General features: G+C 42.9%; 1 protein-coding gene across 3 annotated transcripts; it reads left to right on the top strand.

Annotated features, from left to right (window-relative positions):
• The first annotated feature begins 1716 nt into the window (after nucleotides 1-1716).
• On the top strand, nucleotides 1717-24948 carry ccnl1a (cyclin L1a). 3 transcript variants are annotated; one of them, XM_070883553.1, is made up of 11 exons: nucleotides 1717-2236; nucleotides 2321-2395; nucleotides 5240-5349; nucleotides 13088-13208; nucleotides 13300-13364; nucleotides 16716-16815; nucleotides 17255-17359; nucleotides 17504-17645; nucleotides 17977-18088; nucleotides 18403-18495; nucleotides 24209-24948. In XM_070883553.1, exons 1-11 carry the CDS (start codon nucleotides 2021-2023, stop codon nucleotides 24561-24563), a joined length of 1494 nt encoding a protein of 497 aa, XP_070739654.1. In that variant the 5' UTR covers nucleotides 1717-2020; the 3' UTR covers nucleotides 24564-24948. The 3 variants fall into 3 exon arrangements, with proteins under 3 accessions (XP_070739654.1, XP_070739653.1, XP_070739655.1); XM_070883552.1 differs by having other exon boundaries at nucleotides 13085-13208; XM_070883554.1 differs by having other exon boundaries at nucleotides 1722-1844; nucleotides 13085-13208; nucleotides 24209-24947.
• The last annotated feature ends 2791 nt before the right edge of the window (nucleotides 24949-27739 follow it).

Genomic DNA, 27739 nt, shown 5'->3' with positions numbered 1-27739 from the left:
GAACTAAGTTCATAACTATCTTGTTAGAGCAGCCAAGTAGCTCCCAATCTAGAGACACTACTGATAGGCCTTGTCCATGCCTGGGTGGCCCTGGAGAAGGAGCCAGTCGCGGAAGGCCTCATGCATACCAGTGGATGCCGAATGCTCCTTCTTCAGGCCCACCCGGGCAAGGACAAGGTCGTGGAAGAGAGGCAGGCAGAGTGACAACCTCCCACGCGCCATGTCCAGCCATGACCTGTGGACCTTGGCCAGGGTCAGGAGCAGACACACTCGGACTTTCTCTAACTTACACAACCCTCTCTGCTCCAGGTGGCCAAAGAAAAGATCAGGACTGTGACTCTCTACAGATGGTGACCAACCTGCTGAGCGTTTCCTGCATTTTCTGCTTTTACTGTGGAAAAATTAGCCAGTTACCAATAAAATAACAATTCCCCCTAATATTAATTGCAATTTCCCCTTACTTCCGCTTGACTAAAATGTTGGCTTGCATAAGAACATAAGAATTAGGAACAGGAGTAGGCCATCTAGCCCCTCGAGCCTGCTCCGCCATTCAGTAAGATCATGGCTGATCTGGCCGTGGACTCAGCTCCACTTACCCGCCCTCTCCCCGTAACCCTTAATTCCCTTATTGGTTAAAAATCTATCTATCTGTGACTTGAACACATTCAATGAGCTAGCCTCAACTGCTTCCTTGGGCAGAGAATTCCAGATTCACAACCCTCTGGGAGAAGAAATTCCTTCTCAACTCGGTTTTAAATTGGCTCCTCCGTATTTTGAGGCTGTGCCCCCTAGTTCCAGTCTCCCCTACCAGTGGAAACAACATCTTTGCCTCTATCTTGTCTATCCCTTTCATTATTTTAAATGTTTCTATAAGATCACCCCTCATCCTTCTGAACTCCAAGGAGTAAAGACCCAGTCTACTCAATCTATCATCATAAGGTAACCCCCTCATTTCCGGGATCAGCCTAGTGAATCGTCTCTGTACCCCCTCCAAAGCTAGTATATCCTTCCTTAATTAAGGTGACCAAAACTGCACGTAGTACTCCAGGTGCGGCCTCACCAATACCCTGTAGTTGCAGCAGGACCTCGCTGCTTTTGTACTCCATCCCTCTCGCAATGAAGGCCAACATTCCATTCGCCTTCCTGATTACCTGCTGCACCTGCAAACTAACTTTTTGGGATTTATGCACAAGGACCCCCAGGTCCCTCTGCACCGCAGCATGTTGTAATTTCTCCCCATTCAAATAATATTCCCTTTTACTGTGTTTTTTCCCCAAGGTGGATGACCTCATACTTTCCGATATTGTATTCCATCTGCAGATATTAATTCGTGAGGAGTATTACAAGAAACAAGAATAAACCAACTAATGTTATGCTTGGGTTGTTTTTGTGACTTGACTTTTGGTTGTCCCTGGGCTGTGGGCTGATATCTCCCTACTTGAAGGGAACATTGTGTTCCGATGAGACAACCATTACCCGCGGGGAAAGCGGCTCTGCATTCCAGTAAAACACGGGTCTGCGTAATTTCAATGCCAATCAGCCAATAGGAAAGCAGTGTTTGTTCTCTGCACAATTGGCATTGGCCACCTTGCGTCAAACATCAGCGCCTGCGTCACAAAGGAGCGGTTCCCGGTGACATCAGTGGCGGGTGCGGGTCGCGCGCTTTCGCCGAGTGACTACGAAATGAGTTCCGGGTTTCGCTCACTCCGCAGGTGAAGATGTCACAGTATTTCCAGAAATTACGTCACATTTCCCCATAGTAATTGCGAAACTCAGATTGTCATTTCACACACACGAAGCTTAGGAGGCTCCGGAAAATTTAAAATCGCTATATCAATATTTAGGTACCATTCGAAGTCAATTTTTACGTGTTTTAACCGCCGGTTTGGAGTGTTTCTGGGAGGTTCTCTATTGCGACGGGCACCGATACGGCACGTTGCTTTGAGAGGAGTTGGGCGCTGCGCAGTGCGCCTGCGCCTCTCCAGGGCCATTTCTCCCCGTTTTTTTTTGTTGAGACAAAATGGCGTCAACGTCGGCCGCGAGCGAAGGGATCCTGATCGGCGACAAGGTTTACTCGGCAGTCTTCCTCGCCATCGACAACTCGCTCATCCCCGAGGAGAAGCTGTCGCCCACCCCGTCCATGCAGGATGGCCTGGACTTGGAGGTGGAGACCGACCTGCGCATCCTGGGCTGCGAGCTGATCCAGTCGGCCGGGATCCTCCTGCGCTTACCCCAGGTGGGTGCCGGGCCAGGGGTTGGGAGGCCGCGCCTTGTCTTCGTCTTCTCCGTTCACTCACTGTCCTGTCTTCTCTGCCCGCAGGTGGCCATGGCGACGGCGCAGGTCCTGTTCCAGCGTTTCTTCTTCTCCAAGTCCTTCGTTAAACACAGTTTCGAGGTGAGTGCCGCGAAAGTGACTGGGGTTTAACCAGTGGGGGGTTCTCTGCCGATCCGCTCGGCCTGTGTGTGTGTGTGTGTGTGTTGGGCGGTGGGATGGGTTTTAATTTTTTTTTCTCTCGTCTCCGGGCCGCCTGGGCCCAGGCCCGGCCGTTGGCGGAAGTGGGTGGAGGTGGGGCCGGCAGGTTCACAAAACAAAATGGAAGCGGCCTGCTGTGCCCAGCGGCGCTCTGAGGCGGGGCGGAAATGGATGGTGCCGCCCGGGATTCCCCTCGCCCACTGAGAGCTGTGGGGCGTTCAGTTTCTGGCAGGCTAGCTAAACGCTACTTTTTACTTTAAACTCGGTCCTTTACGCTTTTTTAAAAAAAAAGTTGCGCACTTTGAACTTTTAAAATCTATTAAACTGCTGGAGTTGGATTGCATTTTCGTGGTAACTTTAATGCACTGGAATATATTTAAGGGCTTCTGGTTGGATCATTCCACTGAAACGTGCATGACACGGATTTAGGAACATAATGGTAGTAGGCCATTCAGCCCCATGGCTGATCTGTTTCTTGACACCTGCCTTGGTTCCATAATTCTTACTACATTTGCCAAACAAAAATCTTATCTGCATTTTGCAATTTTCATTTGACCCAGCATTAACAGCTTTTTGGGGGAGAAAGTTCCAGATTTCCACTACCCTGTGTGTGAAGTGCTTCCTGACATCACTCCTGAATGCTCCAGATCTAATTTTGTGGTTATGCCCCTTGTTCTGGACTCTCCCACCAGAGGAAATAGTTTCTCTCTCTCTCTACCCTATCCAACTTCTTTAGTCATCTTAAACACCTGAATTAAGAGACTTGCCTTTCGCAACCACCGGACATCTCAGAAAGTGATTTACAGCCTATGAAGTGCTTTTGAAGTAATATGGGAAACTTGACAGCTAACTTGCACACAGCAAACTCTCAAACAGCAATGTGATAATGACCAGATAATCTTTTTTTATGTTGATTTGAGGGATAAATATTGGCCAGGTCAGCGGGGATAACTTCCCTGAGGGCTGACGGGGCCTCAGTTTAACGTCTCATCTGAAAGATGGCACCACCGACAGTGCAGCACTCCCTCAGCACTGCACTGGAGTGTCATCCTAGATTTATGTGCTCAAGTTCCTGGAGTGTGACGTGAACCCACAACTTTTTAGATCATCTTTGGTCTTGAAATCAATTATAGGGTATTGGTTGCTGGGCTCCTCTGCCATTAGGCAATCTTTACTGTGATGCTGTAAAAAGCCACTGATTCCATCCCTCTCTCCAACTTCTGTCTGAGGCTGAACCAGACTGTTCACAACCTTGGTGTCATATTTGACCCTGAAGTGAGCTTTCGACCAAATAGCCTCAGCATAACTAAGACTGCCTATTTCCACCCCGTAACATTGCACGACTTCGCCCTTGCCTCAGCTCATCTGCTGCTGAAGCCCTCATCCATCGCTTTGTTACCTCTAGACATGACTATTCCCACGCACTGTTGGCTGGCCTTCCACAATCTACCCTACGTAAACTAGAGGTGATCCAAAACTGTCAGTGTCCTAATTTACACCAAGTCCTACTCACCCATCACCCCCTGTGGTCACTGCTTAACCGGAAGCCAATGTAGGTCAATGTCTTTCAAATTTCTCGTCCTTATTTTCAAATCCCTTCATGGCCTCGCCCCTCCCCCTCTCTCTCATCTCCTCCAGACCCACAACCACCTGAGATGTCTGCTCCTCTAATTCTGCCCTCCTGAGCATCCCTGATTATAATCTCACAACCATTGTGGCTGTGCCTTCTGTTGCTCTGGAACTCCCTGCCTAAAACTCTCTACCTCTCTCTCCTTCAAGATGCTCTTTAAAACATACCTACTCCTGGGAAAGAGCCTTGGGACGTTTCACTACATAACACTATGTTAAAGGCGCAATATAAATACAATTTGTTGTATTTATATAGTTTAGAAGAATGAGGTGATCTCATTGAAATATACACAATTCTTGCACGGCTTGACCAGGTAGATGCAGGGAGGATGTTTTGCCTAGCTGGGAAGTCCAGAAGCAGGGGTCATAGTCTCAGAACAAGGAATCGGCCATTTGGGACTGAGATGAGGAGAAACTTCTTAACTCAAGGTGGTGAATCTGTGGAATTCTCTACCCTGAGGGCTGTGAAGGCTCAGTCATTGAGTATATTCAAGACGGGAGATCAATAGATTTTTGGATATTAAGGGAATCGAGGGATATGGGGGTAATGCAGGAAAGTGGAGTTGAGGTGGAAAATTAGACATTCTCATTGAATGCCGGAACAGGCTCGAGGGGCCAAATGGCTTACTCCTACTCCTATTTCTTATGTTATAGTACGTTTATCACACCAAAATTGTCTCCAAACACCCTTTTATTGTTGTCTAGTGATAGTTATTTGGGCAACTCCTGGTCCAGTCATCCCTTGGCCTCTAACCCTGCTTCAGCTGAATGCCGCACTTCACTCTGCAGTGCCATATGAGGTTGGCTAATATCTCTATATAAGTTGTGGTATCAGCCTCATACTTCAGATCTCACAGGAAAATTTCTGTCATGTTCAAAAAATAACATTTAATCTGCAGAGCAACTTTCCCAGCAACAAAATACTATAATTGATCTCTGGGTGCCCAAAGACCAATTAGCCTTTAACTTCAGTATGTTACAGCGTTTGGACTTGTGGCCTTAAAGGATCAGTCCAGCTTGCACCGAATAATGCATTTTCTGTTGCAGGGTATAATGCTCCAGTTATAAAATAGTGTATCTGCTGACCGTGAGTGTATTACCACAGGAGATCCGCTAGTAATCAAAATTATTTTTCAGATTGTTGCAATGGCTTGTATCAATCTTGCATCAAAAATAGAAGAAGCGCCTCGTCGTGTGAGAGATGTGATAAATGTGTTCCACCACTTGCGTCAGCTAAGAGGCAAAAGGTAAGCCCGTTTCTTCAACTCCAGTGTTCACTAATATGCAAAACAAATTCCTTAACATGCCCAAACTTTCAGGAGTCTTATTAATCAGTTGCATCTAGTCTTCACTGTTGGCTCAGTGGGGAAAACAATGATGTAATGAGCCGTACAGACCAGGACGGTCCCAGGCTCAATTCCTGACTACTGAGTTATCAGGTCTTAGTACCACATGTGCTACACTTGGTTACAGTGACCCAGTGTGTTGGGCAAGGATGAACAGCAAGAAATCATTACCACCCAGTAACCCCTGCTGGAATATGTACAAGGGGGTTGGCTGATAAGATTCTGACAGAGTAACCTGCTAACGCTCACTGACTTAAGCTTACGGGTGAAGAAAGGCCACTTTTATGTGGTACAAGGGATCTTCTATCACAAGTAAAACTACCCCAGGGTGAGTCATAATCTTTTAAGAACAAGAAATTGGGGTGGGAATGAGTAAGAAAATTGGTTAACACATGCCAGTTGATCTGATGATGGGAATTTTTGAACTTTGAATTTAGTTTGGCAATAAAACAAATACATTTTAAACAGGCAATAAACTAAAATAGAAAAGGTTTTAAGGTAAGCTAGTGAATCATAGTATATTTGAGTCATATGCATGTTAAATGGATGGCTATAACACAGATAAGCAATTTAAATTCGAAATTATTTTGCCTTTATCTTAATTCTGTGAAATAAACTAAAAGAATTACATCACTGGTATTAATGAGCTTCATTTTTAGACTAGTTTCTTGGCGTATTCTATTATGGTCAGGGTTAAATATGCCTTTAGCACTATGCAGGAGTGTTGCTGTTGGAGGGAGACTGGGTTTCCTTCTGTTAACTGCACTCTTGTATAGTATAAACAGTCCCCAATCTTAATGTGGTTTACAATTCTGCCACTGGGGCGATGGATTTTGTTGCAAATGCAGGGAGGGAGCACACATACTTGCACCCAAACTAAAGCACGAAATATAAAAGTGCCTTTAGTTAGCTTGCAGAACTGCCGATCAGAGTCTGGAATTTTGTGAGTAAGCTAAGTGGATGAGAACTATGTAAAGGAACGAATAGCATTCTGGATCTCACTGGAGTGTGCATGTCATGATGCAGCATTGTGATGCTATTTACCATCTTGGAAGAAGCCATTCTGGAAACTAACACGAAGCAACACATAACTCGATAAATGTAGTTTAGTTGTGTAATGGCAGTATGAATCTAGGTGCAGCAGTGTGTCAGACCTGAATCTGAATACTTAAGGCTGTTCTGAACACATCAATACTCCAGTCTGCATATGTAGCGGAAAACCAAGAAATAGTTTCCAAATGTTATGCTTGGAAGAGCTGTGTAAGAAATCAAAGGAGAAGTTGCATTCTTTAATGCTGTAATGTGTATGCATTGTATTTTTGTATACCTTCAACTGTTTAATTGAAGCTGGTAAAATCTTTAACTCCTTAATTGGTGAGCCAGAGAATTATGTAAGTAAAATAATGAGGCAAGAGTAATTCCTTGCATAGTTAAAAATGAAAGGCCAATCAGTTCATATTTAATCTACAGAATGTTAAGTTTTATGAACACCCATTGTATCTCTGCTGTGGGGGAGGGAGGGAAGGAGGTAAAATCCTTTTTTCCACATTGAAAGACTTTTTTTCGCCAAAAAGACGTGACGAAACATAATTTCACAATTTCAAAAAAGCATTGATAGAGAATTAGTCTAGATTAGAGAATAAGTACGATTGTATGTGAAAATTGCTCTCGGGTTGCTTCTTACTGTGATCGTTTTTACTATTGTGCATGAAGTTAAAATGCAATATTGACTTTTATTCTTTTTTCCCTTGCAACCAACCTAACAGCGACCAACTACATTTACCAAAGACTGGGTGATGTGGAATGGTACGTAAAGATGAAGCTGTCGACATGGCAACAGTGAAAATAAGAAGTGCCGTTTGATCCCGATGGAGAACCAGTGCTCTTTGAACGGGTCACTGGAATCGGGGGCTTTGGAAGGTTGGGCACAGCACTATTAAAACCTAGGAACTCCTGTACTTGGTTCTCAGCTTTTTGTCTTTGCTGTCCAGGTGGTACCATCACATTTTTGCCTTGGCTTTAGTTATCTACTCTGAGGGAGGTTAGTATGTTTCTTCAGAAACTTGGAGATTATAAAGAATCAGAATTTGTTTTTTTTCCACCCAATTTATAATAGGGCCTTTGAAAGCCTGAGTTAGTGAAATACTGATGGCGATAGATCAAAATGTTGGAAGTTTAAATACACATTATCATTTTGCTTGAGTTTTAGAACTTGGTTTTTGAAAATAAAAGCTACAATTTTGTAGTAAAGTGAGGAATTGCCAATTCTGTCCTTAATGACAAATGTGCACTTCTGTCAATGGATTTTTTTGTGTATGATTAACAGATAGCGGTACTATTTTTAGAAATAATGGCTAAAATTGTCCAAAATATAACATGTGGATTTGCTTAGGGTGACTGACAGAAATTCTGTTAGAAAGTAGAAATGTTCATCTTTGCAAAAAGAAAATCTATAGCCACCCTTGTTATCCATGGCTTGGATATTTAAGGTGCCATCTCAAACCTGATTTGAAATCTCTGAAGGATTTTTTCAAATTAACATTTTTTTATTCTACCTTGCCTCCTGAGTCAAATCTCTGGGTTCAAGCCCTACTCTAGGACTTGAGCATGCAATCTAGGCTAATGCTCCAATGCAATATTGAGGGAGGGCTGCATTGTTAGTTGCATTTTCGATAAGATGTTAGACTGAAGTTCACCTGTTGGTTCAGGTAATTGATAAGGATCTCTGCACTGTTGAAAGAACAATGGGCAGCTCTTCTAACAGTACAGTGCGATCCTCATCAGCCACCTAATGGCTCCAACCCTTTTCTATTGGGGAGTTCTGTCCTGAGCAATGTTCCTCCTTCAACCAACACCATACAAAAGATAAATATGGTTCATCTCATTGTTGAATTTTACTATTTGAAATGGCTGCTGTTTATGCACATTATAGTTCCTGCACTTCACAGTAATTCATTTATGTGAAGTGTCTTTTTGACATGCTCTTGAAAGATTGTTACATGCTATGTAAATGTACGTCTTTAGGGTGCACTTACACTTTAACTGTAGCGCTGGTGCAAAGTGCTTTAATGCAAGTCAACCCTGCAGTAGTAGTTGAAATTCAGCACGAGTCTGGGGTCAAGATGTGAACTCCCACTAAGATTGTGTGGGATTCCTTGGAGAGTCTCATTCTGTTACAATCCAAACTGATTGGATGGAAACACCCAGTTTATGTTGCAAGAGTTTGATGTAATTCAAAGCTGGAACTACTTAACATCGACACCAAATTTGTCGTGTAAATGCACCCATACTTTCTAGGGGTGGCCAGACTACTGACAAGCCCCAATGACTTGTGCTGTAGTTGTGCTTTTATTATTGAATTTCATTGGCCGAGTGTCTTGGAAAGTTTGTTCTTGGTACTGAAACTTCAATGGTAGATAAATCTTAAATGTACCAATGAGGAAGTAGGGCTAGGACCAGTTCTTTCCGAACCACCAGCTCTACAAAATTCTAACTGGTCAACCAGAAGCACCGGGAAGATCATGGGCAGCAAGTCGGGGAGAGCAAGGGCTACAAGATGGCACATTTGTATTGAGGTAGAAAAAGCTTGGCTGTGATCTTGAAACGGTTGGTAAGTAATGGTTAGAAATATAAAAGTTAGGATGAGAAGAGAAACACAATGTTAGTTCAGGCCAAATTCAACAATGGAAAGCTAGCATCGCATCACAACAGATTTTTTAAAATTCACACACTCAGTTAATAAAAGTATCCTGCACTAAGGTAGTTTTATTCAAATGTTGCTTATAGCTGAAGGTTTTAATGATATCAGTACATAAAGGCATAACATCTACTGCACGGCATCAGGAAAAATAATGTCCTGCTTTTAATCCAACATTACTTTCTAAAATGCTTTCCTATTTATATACTAATGTATAAATTGGATTTTTAAAAATTTCATCTCCCATGGCATTTCATGGTGTCTTCAGGCAAGGCGTTTAGAGGGCGAGGAATAATTGAACTGGGCTGTGTAATTGGACCCATTTTAAGTGTCCTATATTCTACCTTTTTATTTTTAATATACTTTGATACAACAGTTTTGGAAGCAGAGTTGGTTGCAGCATTGGAGGTTATTTGCAGTGCAGGCTGAGGCACAGGGAAATTCAAACTGAAGTGCAAAAGTGCCACCACTGGTGGGAGGGTGTAATTACTGCTCAACAACTTTACATTGGCAGTTTCCATTATAAATGGGCAGCACAGTTATTTATAATGGGAAGAGTTCACATACAAGCTGTTAAAACATTTTTCTAGGAAGATAACCTGGATTGTTAGTGACTAAGAGGCATGGATGCTCAGTTTCTTTTTTGGGGGGGAAAACTTTGTTTTTAAAATTCATACCCTGAACACTTGCAATGCGTTCAGTGCACTTTTTCTTTAATTCCTTTTCTCTCTCTCTCTCTCTCTCTCACTCTCTCACTCTCTCACTCTCTCACTCTCTCTCTCTCTCTCTCTCTCTCTCTCTCTCTCTCTCTCTCTCTCTCTCTCTTGTGATTTGATGGCCATGGAGACCACTGCTAGCTAAACCAGATTCTTTACTCCTTGTCATCCACATTCATTTTTCAGCAGTATAATCAGAAGCAGTTGCTCACCCAGGCTGATTTTTGTTTTCCTCATCCTTGCTTCCCTGCAGAGTTCACTCATGTCACTTGTAGCATCTGAAACGCTGAGCTCAGTCAGTTTTAATACAGACTGGGGATTAACTGGAACTGCTGGTTTATATTTCTCAAGACTGCACTCTAGTAGAGATTTCAAATCTCAATAAAAGGCACTCAATTTATCTTGTTGAGAAAGAATAGTGGAAGCCAGTCAATTTAGTGGAGCCGTTTGGTAATCAGAAATGTGCAGCACAGAAGAGGGCCATTCGGCCCAGCATGTCTGTAATGGGAAGTATCTGTTCCATGTTGGGTGATTGGTAAATATGCAAAAGAAGGAATGCTATTTGGAAAATTGCTTATGGTGCATTTTAAGCCTATTCATAATCCTCTGCTCAGTGAATGTTTTAATGTTCAACCATTGAATCATCATTTTCTAATTCAAGCATTTAGTTTTTAAAAGATACAGAAATCTAAAGACCATTGACACCACAATTCAGCTGCTTGTATCTGAAAACCATTTGCTCACTTTCTTGCTGTTAACATTTCTTAATTCTATGAATTTAAAATACTTAGTAAATAAGTTTTAGAATGTGAATTTAGTCAGTTTCTGAAATCCAAAGAGCATATTGTCAACGTAAGAATGACTAAATGTAGAATCTGTTGGGACTGCTTTTCACTGAATTGTCATTTTTACAAATGACAATCCAAATGTTTAGAATTGGATCCCATTAAATAGAACAACATTCATCTTCATACTAGTTAATAGGTGAGTAGGCCTTAATAGCATTTATAAACACTTCGAGCAAGTGCTTTCATTTGAACGTGGTATGTAGTAAATGGGTCCATTTTTTAAAATGAATAATGCTGACCCCAGCCAGAAGAATTTCAACTAGTAGAGGATCAGAGTCTACAATTCAGGGATGCAGAAAACTTTGTGGAGTTGTATTATGTAAAGCAGAAATGGATGGATTGTCATGTAGAAGTGGTAAGAAAAAGGTATAAAAAGAGTTTTGGAATTTACTAATAGCACAACAGACATTCCAGGGAACACAAACTTGTGACCCTAAGGCACATATTTAAATTTCTTATTGCAGATTTTTAACTTGCTTATTTTTCTAATAGCTTTTTCTGTTGACTAATTTTTTTGATTGCTCTTGTACTGATATTGTAACTTCTTTCTTGCATGTAGGTTTTGGGCATAAAATAACTTCTGTAATTTTGAGTGAACTGTGCAATGTTTCACAGCCACCTTTTAAAAGATGCTGCCTATAAGGGAAGGGTTAATAAGACTGTCCTGAAGTCTGTTGATATACTGCTATTGATTTATCTTTATATTGTAGTAATCTTTAGCCTGCAATTTAGATGCAGTGACCATTGAACTGTTGAATGAAGACTGACCTTAAAGCAATGGGCAATTTAGTACCTAATTAAGACATTCCAACGCATACTGATGCATATATTTGAGAATTTTAATTAGTTAAGGTCTGCAGAAGACAATGTCTGCGAATACATCGCCCTTTTTGGAAGTAGATTAATATGCAGTGGTACAGACTTGTAATTAAAATAGAACACGAGTGAAATTACCAATAAGATATCAAATTAGGGGAATTGTAACGGTCTATGGGAAATAAGTGATAACGGACAAGCTCATTAAAATTCATCTATGCAGTTCTATTGTGTAATGCAGAAATGTGAGGATTGGCAGAAGGAGCAAGAAAGGTATAAAAAAAAAAGTGGGAAGAGACTTGGGATTCGTAAAGTCTTAAGAAACTGAGCTCAGAACTAACGCATTTGAGTCCTCTGACTAAACCTGTAAGCCTTGTCATATGTACTGCATTTTATGCATATCTAATTACTGAATACTTAATAAATCTGATTTTCAATGTGTACAAATCCTAAATTTGAAGACTAAATTATATGTAAGAACACAGCTATCCTTTCTAACACTGCCATTGGAATGGCTGTAGTGAGCCATGTCGGCCTGTGGCCACTGTACTGCTCCAATAAGCCTGAAGCTGAGTTCACTACATCAATACATGCAAATAAAAGTTTAAAAACCACACTTGGAGGTAATAGCATTCAGTCCTGAAAATGGCATCATAATTTTAAAAATCTTTGTAGCACAGATTTGGATATGGAGGACAAAGTTGGCTCATTGCAGGCGAGTAGACGCTTACATTTTGTACAGAAGCTTGTATACTTTAGAGGTGCCTTCTCTTTTAAAGAGTAGCAAACTTTTGGTCTTGTTAAAACATACTCGGGTGATTTTCTTAGAAATAAGCAGCAGAGTGTCTGCTTTAAAATGTTTGTTTTAAATAATGCAGTAAACCGTTTACAGATCGAACAAGTCAGTATTATGAGAACCATGTAAACTTTAATTCAATGTGTTGTATTGCAGAATTATATTTTCTGTGGTTTAAGATGACATAACATTGAAAAAGGACTTGGTTTTTTTAATTGTGTGGTTTCATGAGCAGATTGGCATCAGAAGAATGAATAAATGTAATTTTTTAAATAGTCACATTTGAAGAGGATTCAATTCAGTGACATTCTGTACATTTAAATTGCATCCTAAGTGTCAGGTTTTTTTTCAGAAACTTGGTCTTTGTGAATTGTAGCATAAGTATGGTGTTGGTTAAAATGAATATTAAGAAAATGCACATGATTTGGCTTGAATTTATTTAAATCTGTTATGTAATTTTCAGCAAACTTTTACTGAAATGGCTTTAATGACTTATCTATTTTAATGGCCTTTTTTGGATAGGTTCTACCACTCAAATATTTTCCTCATAACTGGTGATAACTGCTAAACAGGCTGTTCAGTGTATTTACTGTAATTTTCAGTTTGAAATGGACAGCACAAGACCAAGGCTTTGGGTGCAGTTACAGGAGTTTCTTCCGATGGTTGGTTGGAAGGGAAAAAAAGTCCCTTGTAGAGAATTAGAAATGGAAACTAATTTCAAGCGTTTGTTTTAGACTTGCAAATAGTTTTGATTTTTTTAAAGCAGGACTCCAACACCACTGATACTTGATCAAAACTACATTAACACCAAAAACCAAGTGATCAAAGCAGAAAGACGAGTGCTGAAGGAATTAGGATTTTGTGTTCATGTAAAGCATCCACACAAGGTAAGTCTGCAGACAGTTGCATTTTATTTGTGTAAAACTGGAATTTAAAAAAAAAAACTCAATCTGTAATTTTTTTTCTCTTCCCTGCCAGATCATTTTTATGTATCTTCAAGTGCTTGAGTGTGAACGGAATCAAACACTTGTCCAAACAGCCTGGTAAGTTTCTTCTTTGATGTGATATAGCGATGGAAATAGTACCAGAAATTGAAATGTTTTATTTATATAATATCTAAAAGTTAGAGCAAAAAATTGAGTTCACATTCTAACATTTGTAATTGTATCTATACAGAAACAGCACACAAGCAAATTTTCACTAACAGCAACTTTGTAAAAAAAAATGTACATTTGTGCTGTAAATCCTTTATGAAACTGGTATTAAAATTTCTGCATACTATTTTCATGGCCTATTTGTTTGCTACCATAAAGGGGAACTCAATTTAATTATTTTCTTTTTTCTACTCTTTAATTAAAGGGTAGTCCATGATGGTAAGTCATAAAACTCAAAGAACTCTGAACTCTGCTTCTCAACTACTTGACCTCTGGATGGCCTTTGATTGGCTGCCCCTTCAGCCAATCCAGTGCAAGCTCTCATCCGAGACAGCTATTCACTGAAGTGGTCACAAAACATCTGGCAACATCATCTAGTTCTGGCAGGCTTTTGAAGGATTTGTATTGACTTCTGGCAATGGATATTCAACACGCATACTTTCAGTAACTTAGATTATATGTCTTAACATTTCTGGTTGGCTAAATTTTAGAATGAATTTTTTTTTAAAGCATGTTGAAAGAAAGGGACTTGATTACAGCAATTGCTACAGTATACTCTAAATATTTAACATAACTGGTGCATATGGAATGATTTTGCAACACACTATTACTGATGGTCTTAGCCGCTCTGTTTTACAGACTACAATCTAACCATGACTAGACCTTCCTGCCAATAATTCTCTGTTTCCTGTTGGGATGGGGGAGGGGAGAATAGCTGAGGTTATAGCAATCTGAAGAATGAATGAATAATTATAATGCAATTGCTCTTAAGCTTTTAATTCAAGTTTCATCTTTAAGTCACTGTTTAGTTTGTAAGCTGGGGAGTTGCATCTGTGAACTAGTTCCATGTATGTATACTGGTAAATCCATTTCCCTTCTCGCATATAAATAGGAAAGTGGGTATTGGGTTGCGATCTGACCTTTTCTGCATATGGTTGATTCCAATTGATCAAAGGATGGGGCTTGCTTGTGCTTTTAACTGTGGTTGTGAAATGCTACCAATGCTGCAGCTATGGTTAGTGCTGAAAACAAAAATTATGGCTATTTAAAAAATTTAATTGAAAGCTTTCCTAATCTCCATTCATAATTGAAATGGTAACAAAGGCCAGCTGGACTTTCTCAAGCTAAGCTACATGAAACCGGTTTAAGTTGCATCAATTTAACACGTTTCCTTTAAAAATGTAATGCAAATTAAGCCTTGGTGTGATCAATGCTGCTTGAAAGTATTGACAGTTGGTGGATACTGAAAGTTGGTAAGTCTACTTGTATTGTGCAGCAGATTACAACCAATGCCGTGTAAGGTTTAAGCGGAAACCTATGCCGATATAATGTGTGTACTATATATGACTAGGTGCCCCACAGACCAAATGCAGATGCAAGCAAGCTGTGAATGCATTGGAAGCAAATGGAGAATTCATGTCCAACCAGCCTCCCTTCTGTATATGTATTATAGCGCCAGACCAATACTGGCAATTATCTCCTGGCTTTGAAATTGTTATACTGAACAGCACTGTTTGCTTCAGTGGCTCCAATATGTTCATTCCCTACTCATTCCACGTTTACTGTATTCCCAAAGCAATTACAGCGATTGAAGCTGAGCCTACAAGTAATTAAAATTAGGCTAAGCAATTCTGTTCCTTGCCTAAAGAAAAAGCTAGATATTTGGGAAGCTGAGGTTAATGAAGTGGCAGTTAAGTTACTTCAATTAAACTTTACAATTTTTGTTGCTAGCTGAACTTAATGTGAATGACATTGTCTAAAATTAACTTGGTTTCAAATTGTAGTTTGAACTATTGGGCAAAACAGGTAATTTGATATGTTCCTGTACCGCAGAGTTTCTGTTGAACTGTTGCAAAAGATCTGACAGTAAAATCTCTAACTGGAATATCTTGTATACCAGCATGTTTTTGTTTGGATGGAAACTGGAGGCATTTCTAACCCTGTAGTCCTTTTCTAGATTGGTTCAATATGCAACATTTCTGAGCTTTATCCACAAGTGACATTCTTCATGATTAGGTGAAAACCCTTTGGTCATGTTCCATCTTTTTCCCAAATGTGATGGGTTTTGACATTGAGGGTAGCAAAGTTAAAACAGAATAAAGGCTGTCAACTTAACTTTTTTTAAACTTTGAAAATGACATTGCCAGGTAAGGGATCAGAGATTTAAAATAGACAACCATGAATGCATGAAATCTGAGATCTGCAAATAGTTCCCATCACTTTTTAAGAGATTGCTATTTCAGATATAACCCTTTAATGCAGTTGGCATGGTCTTGTCAGCATTATAAAGGAGCTCTTACCAGTTCTGGTAAGTTAAACTTGGAAGTACTGTGTTTTTGTTCTTTCCTCCAGTTTTTCCCCTCCTGAGTAGTCATGAAGGCAGTAAGTCATGCTGGGGCAAGTTCCACAGGTGCTAGTGGCCATTTGGTACTTTGGCCACATTGTGAGCTTGTGCAGTGAGTCATAATGGCCAATCAGATCATGGTTGCTACTGTCCTTTGGCATTTTCTGTGCCCTTCTATTGGGGCATTGAGTAGGTGCACTGCATCTTTTTCTTTGGGTTGGGGAAGTCGGTTGCAGTATCTGCATTGCCTCTGAGAATTAAGGCCCATTCCAAGAACTGTCCATGATAACCTTTGTGCTCTGCGTGGTGCCATGCTGTCTCATGTGATCCATTTCCCATTGAGGAAACTTGAGGAAAAACTGAATTATCCTTGATGTAGTTCCATAATGTGTCTACATAAAGTGGTGGTTGTAGTGTAAATTACTGTAAGTTGGTCCCTTTTGACTTGGACATTTTATAGATGTAATTCAATTGTTCTGTTGGGAAGCTAGTGAGTGCCAAAAGTGGGCACAAATTGTGTACTTTCTAGATTTTTTTCAATTTATTGTTCTATGAATTGTTCAATTTCTAGAGCGGAGACTGCATGTATTCTTTTTGGGAACCCATTTCTGTTTAGCTTACTCCTGGATGTTGCCTTTCCCTGAAAGCTGCAAAAGAATTTCAGCTGGATGTTTTGGAACATTCCATACAAGTGTATATACAAATTTGAAATGTTGCTTAATATGGTTTATATTGTGCATTCCATATTTCAAATAATGTTATAAATTTTGGAGGTCTCTGCTGAAGGTGTCACAGGGCTTAATGTTTCAATTAAGAAAAAAGAACATCCCGAGTCTCCTCTTCTATGCACTTGAAAGCTAATGTAACTTCTAATAACTCTTGTCTCTGTCTTTCAGGAATTACATGAATGACAGTCTCCGCACAAGTGTATTTGTCCGGTTTAAGCCAGAAACTATAGCCTGTGCTTGCATCTACCTTGCAGCTAGAGCTTTACAAGTGAGTGGAGAACTACTGATTAAAGGAAAAAGCATGTGGAAGTACTTGCAATGTCTAATGTACTCTCCTTCTGAGACTGATCAGACTTGTGGTCATTTGCGCATCTCATTTTTAGCTGCTTCACTAATTTTAACACCTGATTTAATGACTGTCAGATGAAATGCTCTGTTAATATTTTGCTGCATGCTAATTGGGAGGCAAAGTAGTACCTGTTTTGGGGGCCTTATCCCTTGTCGCTGGTTCTAGGTAAACCGAGATGATTCTCTACAGAGCAGCTCCCTGGGGTAAGGGAAGATCCAAGATGGTAGGTATCCACATGGCTGGCAATGAATAATTCAGCTAGCTGTATTGTTTTAGTTAGCAGATACTTGTAATTTAGTATTTCACAATGATGTATTTTGTATTGCTGTGCTTCAGTTTTTTTTCTTTACATCTTCAGATTGTTTTACCGAATCACCCTCATTGGTTTGTGCTTTTTGGTGCGACAGAAGAGGAAATCCATGATATCTGCATTACTACTTTAAAACTTTATACTCGAAAGAAGGTCAGTTAGACAAAAGTAATGTTAAAATATTCTTTTAGGGTTAATTAACCAATTATGACATTTTAACATTGGATCCCCATTGTATAGTACTGCATCTTGTGGCTTTTGCTTTGCTACATTTGAAGAAAAAATGTGTTTCAACAGCCTAACTATGAGCATGTGGAGAAGGAAGTAGAAAAGAGGAAAGTTGCATTACAGGAAGCCAAGTTGAAAGCTAAAGGACTGAACCTTGATGGAACACCTGCTCTTTCCACATTGGGAGGCTTCTCTCCAGCTTCTAAACCATGTAAGTATATAAAATGTAGTGCGTTTAAAGTGCCGCTTGTATTCAGACTGCAGATGTCCAAAGCTTGGCAAAATAAATACTAGCAAGACCAGTGGACCAGTTCCTAGGATTATCCATGGATCTGCTGACTGACTGGAGCTGCTCAGCCCTAACATTATGGTGGTTCATTTAACTGCAAGTTACAAATTAAAGTAAATCTGTTGAACTGTAAGTAAGTTTATACTCAAATATTTTCCTTTTGAAGCTATTAAGTATATAGCTAAACACCAGTTAATATACTATATAAAATATTTGGAATTTCAGATTCTAAAATAGGACTCTTTTTGTGTAGGTTCACCAAGAGAAGCTAAAGCAGAAGATAAGACACCTGGAATTCAGAACCCTAAAGCTATCAAAAAGGAGCCAGAAGACCGTCAGTTGAACTCTAAAAGCCCTTACAATGGGTTAGTAATTAAGTACTTCAATGTATTTTAGAGGCTGTTCAATTATCTCTCGAGTTTAGGTTATCAGAAATTGGCCAAAGTGGAAATAAATCATAGAATCTTACAGTACAGAAGGCCATTCTTACCTGTGCTGGTTCCTTGAAGGAACTATCCAATTAGTGCCACTGCATCAGTCTTCCCCTTGGTCTGCAAATTTTTCCTTGTACATATAAATTCTTTATGGTAATTGAGGTACTGCATGCTGAATTAGTTTTGTACTTTGAAAATATTTTACAGCATAGTAATTCAAAAATCTTGTGTTCCGAAACCTATAGGCTGAGGAAAGAAAATAAACAAAGCCGAAACAGTAGGAGCATCAGCCGTTCAAGGTCACAAACAAGATCAAGGTCCCATTCTCCACGAAGGCAGTAAGTATTAAGTGTTTGATTAGTGGGTATAAAAGATTATGGGCCCAAGTTTTGAGCCGCGCCTAGAACGGCGCAGTCCCGACCTGGACGCCCGTTTTTCGCGCCACAAAGTGCGCCTAAAAAAACCCTCCAGATTCTCCACCTCCCTGCAGGTCCTCTGGCCCTCGGCGCAGCGCAGCAGGAGCTGTAGGGGGCGGAGCCAGGTCCCTGCGCTGAAAACAGTGCCGGGACCTCTGCGCATGCATGTGCAGTAGCTCCAGGTGCCCAAAACTGTGTGGGAGGGGCCCGAAGCATGCAGGCCCTGGCTGCATGAATAAGGCTCCTCCGATGCCCAGCTCCTGCTTCCTCCCGACTCGACTCCTGCTTCCCGCCTCCGGACCCGACCCAGACTCCCGCTTCTCCCCCACGCCCCTGGACCGGACCCGACTCCCGCTTCCCCCCCCCCAGACCCGACCCGACTCCCGCTCCCCCGCCCCCGGACTGGATGCGACCTGACCTCCCTCCCCCCCGAGCCGACCGACCTCTAACCACCCGCGCTCCCCCGACCCGACCCAACGCCACCTACCTGTAAGTCTGGTGCTGGGGACGCGCCCTGTCCGAAGTCTCGGGCCCGCCCCGTTCAGCCTTCCTCCCCAATCTCCTTCTCCCCCCTCCACCCCCTCCCAATCTCCTTCTCTCTTTCTCCTCCCCCCCCCCCCCAATCCCCTTCTCTCCTCTCTCCTCCCCCCCCCCCAATCCCCTTCTCTCCTCCCCCCCCCCCAATCCCCTTCTCTCCTCCCCCCCCCCATCCCCTTCTCTTCTCTTCCCCCCCCAATCCTCTTCTCTTCCCCCCCCCCCAATCCCCTTCTCTTCCCCCCCCCCCAATCCCCTTCTCTTCCCCCCCCAATCCCCTTCTCTTCCCCCCCAATCCCCTTCTCTTCCCCCCCAATCCCCTTCTCTTCCCCCCCAATCCCCTTCTCTTCCCCCCCAATCCCCTTCTCTTCCCCCCCCCAATCCCCTTCTCTTCCCCGCCCCCCCAATCCCCTTCTCTTCCCCGCCCCCCCAATCCCCTTCTCTTCCCCGCCCCCCCAATCCCCTTCTCTTCCCCGCCCCCCCAATCCCCTTCTCTTCCCCGCCCCCCCAATCCCCTTCTCTTCCCCCCCCAATCCCCTTCTCTTCCCCCCCCCCCCAATCCCCTTCTCTTCCCCCCCCCCCAATCCCCTTCTCTTCCCCCCCCCCCAATCCCCTTCTCTTCCCCCCCCCAATCCCCTTCTCTTCCCCCCCCAATCCCCTTCTCTTCCCCCCCCCCAATCCCCTTCTCTTCCCCCCCCCAATCCCCTTCTCTTCCCCCCCCAATCCCCTTCTCTTCCCCCCCCAATCCCCTTCTCTTCCCCCCCCAATCCCCTTCTCTTCCCCCCCCCAATCCCCTTCTCTTCCCCCCCCCAATCCCCTTCTCTTCCCCCCCCCAATCCCCTTCTCTTCCCCCCCAATCCCCTTCTCTTCCCCCCCCAATCCCCTTCTCTTCCCCCCCCAATCCCTTCTCTTCCCCCCCCAATCCCCTTCTCTTCCCCCCCCAATCCCCTTCTCTTCCCCCCCCAATCCCCTTCTCTTCCCCCCCCCCAATCCCCTTCTCTTCCCCCCCCAATCCCCTTCTCTTCCCCCCCCAATCCCCTTCTCTTCCCCCCCAATCCCCTTCTCTTCCCCCCCAATCCCCTTCTCTTCCCCCCCCCAATCCCTTCTCTTCCCCCCTCCCTTCTTCCCCCAATCCCCTTCTCTTCCCGCCCCCCAATCCCCTTCTCTTCCCCGCCCCCCCAATCCCCTTCTCTTCCCTCCCCCCCCCAATCCCCTTCTCTTCCCCCCCCCCCCAATCCCCTTCTCTTCCCCCCCCCCCAATCCCCTTCTCTTCCCCCCCCCCAATCCCCTTCTCTTCCCCCCCCCCAATCCCCTTCTCTTCCCCCCCCCCAATCCCCTTCTCTTCCCCCCCCAATCCCCTTCTCTTCCCCCCCCCAATCCCCTTCTCTTCCCCCCCCCCAATCCCCTTCTCTTCCCCCCCCCAATCCCCTTCTCTTCCCCCCCCCAATCCCCTTCTCTTCCCCCCCCAATCCCCTTCTCTTCCCCCCCCAATCCCCTTCTCTTCCCCCCCCCAATCCCCTTCTCTTCCCCCCCCCAATCCCCTTCTCTTCCCCCCCCAATCCCCTTCTCTTCCCCCCCCCAATCCCCTTCTCTTCCCCCCCCCCCAATCCCCTTCTCTTCCCCCCCCCCCAATCCCCTTCTCTTCCCCCCCCCCAATCCCCTTCTCTTCCCCCCCCCCAATCCCCTTCTCTTCCCCCCCCCCCAATCCCCTTCTCTTCCCCCCCAATCCCCTTCTCTTCCCCCCCCAATCCCCTTCTCTTCCCCCCCAATCCCCTTCTCTTCCCCCCCCAATCCCCTTCTCTTCCCCCCCCAATCCCCTTCTCTCCCCCCCCAATCCCCTTCTCTCCCCCCCCCAATCCCCTTCTCTTCCCCCCCCCCCAATCCCCTTCTCTTCCCCCCCAATCTATTCCCCAATCCCCTTCTCTTCCCCCCCCCCCCCAATCCCCTTCTCTTCTCTTCCCCCCCCAATCCCCTTCTCTTCTCTTCCCCCCCCCCCAATCCCCTTCTCTTCCCCCCCCCCCCCAATCCCCTTCTCTTCCCCCCCCCCCCAATCCCCTTCTCTTCTCTTCCCCCCCCAATCCCCTTCTCTTCTCTTCCCCCCCCCCAATCCCCTTCTCTTCCCCCCCCCCCCAATCCCCTTCTCTTCCCCCCCCCCCAATCCCCTTCTCTTCTCTTCCCCCCCCCCAATCCCCTTCTCTTCTCTCTCTCCCCCCCCCAATCCCCTTCTCTCCCCCCAATCCCCTTCTCTCCCCCCCCAATCCCCTTCTCTCCCCCCCCCAATCCCCTTCTCTCCCCCCCCAATCCCCTTCTCTCCCCCCCCCAATCCCCTTCTCTTCCCCCCCCCCCCAATCCCCTTCTCTTTCCCCCCCCCCCCCCCCATCCCATCCCTTCTCCCTCCCCCCCCCCCCCTGACAATGACAGACACACTTTTTGGGGGGTGGGGGGGCATCCCAGCACGCTGTTGGAGGGCTCCCGGTGCTGCAGTTGGTAAGTAGAAAATGTTTTTTTTTATTTGAATTTAAAAAAAAAAAATTATTAATTTTTTTTGATTGATTTATTGGTTGATTTATTGATGTATTTATCATTTGTTATTGATGATGGCTCTTTATTTGTAAAACTGAAGTGTTTAATGTTTGTAAACTTCCCTATTTAAACCCACCCCCACCACCATTCCCTATGCCTGATTTGTAACCTACGCCTGATTTTATAAAGTGTAGACAAGGTTTTTTCGAGACTACAAAAATCTTCACTTACTCCATTCTAAGTTAGTTTGGAGTAAGTTTTCACTGACGAAACTTTGAAAGCAGGTGTAAGTGGCCGGACACGCCCCCTTTTGAGAAAAAAATTCTGTTCCAAAGTGAAACTGTTCTAACTGACTAGAACTGGAGCAAACTAAATGACGAGAATTCCGATTTCTAAGATACTCCGTTCTACACCAGTTGCTCCTAAAAATCAGGAGCAAATCATGTGGAAACTTGGGGCCTATAACTATAATGTATTGATCTAGTCAACAAGTATTTTGCAACTTGTACAATTATGTTAATTAACATCCATGACCAAGTTAACAAATGGGACCCAAAATTACCTGAAGATGTATTTTGTTACTCTAGTGTGTACTATAATTTGATTTTAGCAATATATCCAATTTATAGAAAAAAAATTCTTTAGTAGCCCAGTGCTAGTTGTATAGAGCTGAGGCCAAGCAGAGCCGTCGAGTGAAGTGGGGATAATTGGACCAAGATGCACAGATGTAATTCAGTCCTTATTCTGAAGTCATGTGTTCGTCCACTGTTAATGTCCATTATTAATGTAAACTTGTCACTCCAATTGCGACCTCCTGATGACAATGGTAATGCTGCATCCACTGGCAAAATGGTGTAATTACAATGTGAAATTTAAGTGGGCAATTTCTGTGACCACATTTATAATGGGAAATGTGCACAGAAATTTCTAACATTACTGGGTGATTTCCTGTAGCATTTCAGTCAGTCAGAATGTAACTTGCCTATCTGCTGTTGTCTTGTTTTTGCTGTTTTTTTTAGATGGTGCCTGATATAATGTAGTGTGGCTGGGAAAGAATACAACAATGACTGCAATCGGCATTTGGGTGGAGGTTAAAGGGGATTGCCTGTACCAATTCTCTTAGCCCTCCTTTCTAAACTCCTTTGCTGTTTCCCTCAGGCTTTGGTTCAATTTTTTTTCCCATTGTCTTTCTCTTCTCTTCCCATCTCCTGGCCCCAGGTTTCTAGGACACTAAACAAAAGATTGTAATCTGAACACTTGTCACTTTATCCGCTTTCCGGCACAGCATGCACATGAGCATACAGCCTCTATTTAAATAAAATGTAAATTTTACCTTGTGCTGTCCCCCTTTTTAATTATTTGAAGAAATGTTAGAGCAGAAAGTGCTAGAAGCTTTTTATAAAAAAAAATGCCATCAATACATTTGACTGGAATTGATGCATCCAGATAAACTGCATAATCCAAATTCAGGTTAGGTACAAAACCAATCTCAGGATTGTGTGGTGCAGAGGGCTTCAAGTAAAAACATTAATGAAGGCATCAAAAGATTGTTAATTTTTAATTAAAAAAAAACCCATTTGAACCTTGTTTTAAACATCCAGTTACCGAAGAAAAACAGGTAAAGAAAAGTTGAGAAGCTAGTGAGCAATTTGTGGAACATGATGGTTAGATTGTACAATTAGAATGACTAGATTACACTGGTCAACCTCAAGTGTGTACATAAGTTATGATGGAAAATGTTGGGACAAATTGTGATAGAACATGCCCATATTTTACGATTCTTAATGTACACTGGAATCTGAATTTGTCAATCAAAACAATAATATGGGACATTGCTGGATTTAACCAGTTAGTTTATTTATTCATGTATAAATTTTGCTGTAATAGCAATACTTTACACTGGATTACTTAATGTTTTTCCTTGCTCAAATAATAAACACAAAAATCAAATTATAGCACAAGTAGCCAAATACAAGCCTTAATGGACTTGGGGTCCTTTTTTTAAAAAAAAACTGTTCTGGCTAAGATAATTACAGCTTTCAAAATGTATGAGTTTGGCCAGCTTTATTCCCCATCTGGCTCCTTTTCAGTTTTCACCACCTGTCTTAAAAGCTGTGACTCATGCTTAGGTAATCTTATACAGGCACTTGGATATTTTACTCATGGCCACTTTTCATGTGAACATAGGGTGAAGAATACTATGCTGTGGCCGGAGCATCACAACTGTGCCTGACTACTTGGCTAATATTCACTCTGGAACACCTGAAAAGTGAGCATGGATAGTGATCAGGAACCCTACCTGATTTTCCTCTATGCTCATCCTCTGTTCTGAGAACATTGAGACTGACTAATATTGCTATGGAGAGCATAACTTGTCCATGTGTATTTGCACTTTGCTATCCCAAGAATTTCTGCTAATTTTTTTTTCTCTTCCCTCCTGATAAAACCAACTCAAGGGTAAAGTTTCATTGGTGCTGGTTGTCCTCCAGTACCTCACCCAAGATAGTCTGTTAAAATAAGCTTTTCCCCAGCTACTTTGTTTTGTGTTGGTTTAATTTGTTTTTTTATTTCCTTTCAGTTACAATAGAAGAAGCAGATCTGGAACATATAGTTCCAGATCAAGGAGTAGGTCCCATAGTCGCAGTATGTCCCCTCGTCGACGTCACAACCACACATCACCACACATCAAGTCGAAATTTCATCACTGTGAGGAAACCAAGGTTTCTATTAGGCATGGTCACAAGAGGAAGAAATCCCACAGTAGATCCCGCACCCGTAGTAAATCCAGGGACCGCTGTGATCCTGTGAAGAAACGACGACATGACAAAGAGCATCATGGGGATAGACATGAGCGATCGCGATCTTATGAAAGATCCCATAAAAGCAAGCATCACAGCAGTAGTCACTCAGGACACGGCAGGCATCATCGGTAAATACTGAAGAGCTCATTTAAAAATGAATGCTAAATGTAATTACGTTAAATGTGTAGTGTATTGACTTGTGAATGATGCTTTTTTATAAGGGGTTTGTTTAAAAACAAAGTTCTTTGGTTTATGCAAAGGAAAAACTAACAAAAGAATTTGCACACTTTCAGAAATATAGAAATACTTTATTTGACTGTACAGTTAACCATGGACAAATTTATGTATGCAGAGTTTTTCTCTATTCTACAGAATTTGAAAGGAGATTGCTGTAGAAATATGCCTTATTTTTATACAATGAAAATGGACACTGGGTATATTTAAGTAAGAGTTCATTTGTTAAAACTGTGGTGATTACTTTGTTAGACTGGTTTTTAGTCTGCATGTGGTCATACATTTTTACAGAAAATAAAAACAAAAAAAATCTTGTGTATTTTGTGATATTTGCAAGGTGAAAGTCAAAGTACATTTTTGTTCAGATGTATTGGTTCAGTGTTTTTGCATCTCAAATGAAATATGTTGGACTGCAATTGGCACGGCAATACCCCCATGAAAGCCATATTATTCCCTCTTCCTATCCTTTTTGAAGTTTCAGTCCTTTTCATTGCTTCATTGGCTTTGTAATAGGTTTTCCATTTGGAGCAGTTTATTTTTGTGGCAATGTTCTTTGGTCAGCACTTGTGCCAGTTTTACCAAAGCATTGCAATGTTTTGGTTGCATGAAAACACCTGGTGTGAAATTTTTGATAGATTTTCAGATGAGAATATTACTAATTAGGGAGTCAGTGCATTCTACTTGCATGTCTTACACAATATATGATTCTGGAGATGAGGGGATTAACTTATGAAAGGTTGAGTAGGTTGGGCCTATACACATTGCAGTTCAGAAGAATGAGAGGTGATCTTATCGAAACGTATAAGATAATGAGGGGGCTTGACAAGGTGGATGCAGAGAGGATATTTCCACTCATGGGGGAAACAAACTAGGGGATATAGTCTCAGAATAAGTGGCTGCCCATTTAAAACTGAAATGAGGAGGAATTTCTTTGGGTTGTAAATCTATGGAATTCTCTGCCTGAGAGCTGTGGAGGCTGAGTCTTTGAATATGTTTAAGGTGGAGATAGACAGACTCTTGAGCAATAAGGGGAGCAGGCAGGGAAGTGGAACTGAGTCCATGATCAGATCACCAATGATCTTATTGAAATGGTGGAGCAGGCTTGATGGGCCAAATGGCCTAATCCTGCTATTATGTTCTTGTATTCAACCACTTTTCCATTTGATGCTGGGCCATATGCCTTAAAGCTATAAGACAGTTTCCTCCAGCTCACCTTGCCAAGAAAGCAGTCTCTTTATGAACAGATTTAAATACTTTGCATCTTTTAGCATTTTGAAACAATTTCTCATTTCTGTGCTATCAGTACCACTTATACAGGGTTTGACGATGGTGCATTATAGTTTATTCTACAGCTTTCAACCCTCTGAAAATTTGGTGTTCCTCCAACTATGGACTCCTGTGCACCCCCCACTCCCTTCACACCATCAGTACTGCCTTTGCCTTTGGCCATCTAGGCCTGAAACTCTGGTGTTCCCTCCCTAAACCTCTACCTCCCCACCTTTTTAAGACGCTCCCTAAAATTTACCTTTTTGACACCTATTTTCTATGTTTCTATAACACATGACCTCCTCACGCCTGCCTAAATCCCTTAATTGGCACAGACCGAGTCCCGAGGGTGCTGGTTAAGGGAGGTTCAACCTGTAGTATAAGGTAAGGGACACGTTTATTTGTAACACCTAAAGCTCTAATTGGGTCCCCTTGATCACAAGACCTCATTGCTGCTAGGTCCCCTTGGAGGATAAGACACACCCAGCAGTTTATCTGGAATGTGTAATTAGAACTGCCCTGCCTACTTAATCATGTACTTTGCAAAATAGTAGGAGGAGTAGGCCCTTCGAGCCTGCTCATGGCTGACCATTCCCTCGGTACCCCTTTCCTGCTTTCTCTCCATACCCCTTGGTCCCCTTAGCCGTAAGGGCCACATCTAACTCCCTCTTGAATATATCCAATGATCTGGCATTAACAACTCTCTGCGGCAGGGAATTCCACAGGTTAACAACTCTCTGAGTGAAGAAGTTTCTCCTCATTTCAGTCCTACATGGCCTACCCCTTATCCTAAGACTATGTCCCCTGGTTCTGGACTTCCCCAACATTGGGAACATTCTTCCCGCATCTAACCTGTCCAGTCCCGTCAGAATCTTAGACGTTTCTATGAGATCCCCTCTCGTCCTTCTAAACTCTAGGGAATAAAGGCCCAGTTGATGCAGTCTCTCCTCATATGACAGTCCAGCCATCCCTGGAATCAGTTTGGTGAACCTTCGCTGCACTCCCTCAATAGCAAGAATGTCCTTCCTCAGATTAGGAGACCAAAACTGTTTACAATATTCCAAGTGGGGCCTCACCAAGGTCTTGTACAACTGCAGTAAGACCTCCCTGCTCCTATACTCAAATCCCCTAGCTATGAAGGCCAACATACCATTTGCCGCCTTAGAAACATAGAAAATAGGTGCAGGAGTAAGCCATTCGGCCCTTCTAGCCTGCACCGCCATTCAATTAGTTCATGGCTGAACATGCAACTTCAGTACCCCATTCCTGCTTTGTCGCCATACCCCTTGATCCCCCTAGTAGTAAGGACTTCATCTAACTCCTTTTTGAATATATTTAGTGAATTGGCCTCAACAACTTTCTGTGGTAGAGAATTCCACAGGTTCACCACTCTCTGGGTGAAGCAGTTCCTCCTCATCTCGGTCCAAAATGGCTTACCCCTTATCCTTAGACTGTGTCCCCTGGTTCTAGACTTCCCAACATTGGGAACATTCTTTCTGCATCTAACCTGTCTAACCCCGTCAGAATTTTAAACGTTTCTATGAGGTCCATTCTCATTCTTCTGAACTCCAGTGAATACAAGCCCAGTTGATCCATTCTTTCTTGATAGGTCAGTCCCGCCATCCTGGGAATCAGTCTGGTGAACCTTCGCTGCACTCCCTCAATAGCAAGAATGTCCTTCCTCAGGTTAGGAGACCAAAACTACACAATACTCCAGGTGTGGCCTCACCAAGGCCCTGTACAACTGTAGCAACACCTCCCTGCCCCTGTACTCAAATCCCCTCGCTGTGAGGGCCAACATGCCATTT

The sequence above is a fragment of the Pristiophorus japonicus genome, chromosome 6 (genome assembly GCF_044704955.1).
Source record: "Pristiophorus japonicus isolate sPriJap1 chromosome 6, sPriJap1.hap1, whole genome shotgun sequence".
Lineage (NCBI taxonomy): Eukaryota > Metazoa > Chordata > Chondrichthyes > Pristiophoridae > Pristiophorus > Pristiophorus japonicus.
The sequence above is the reverse complement of the archived record's forward strand: the minus strand, read 5'-3'. Positions and strand labels throughout refer to the sequence as shown.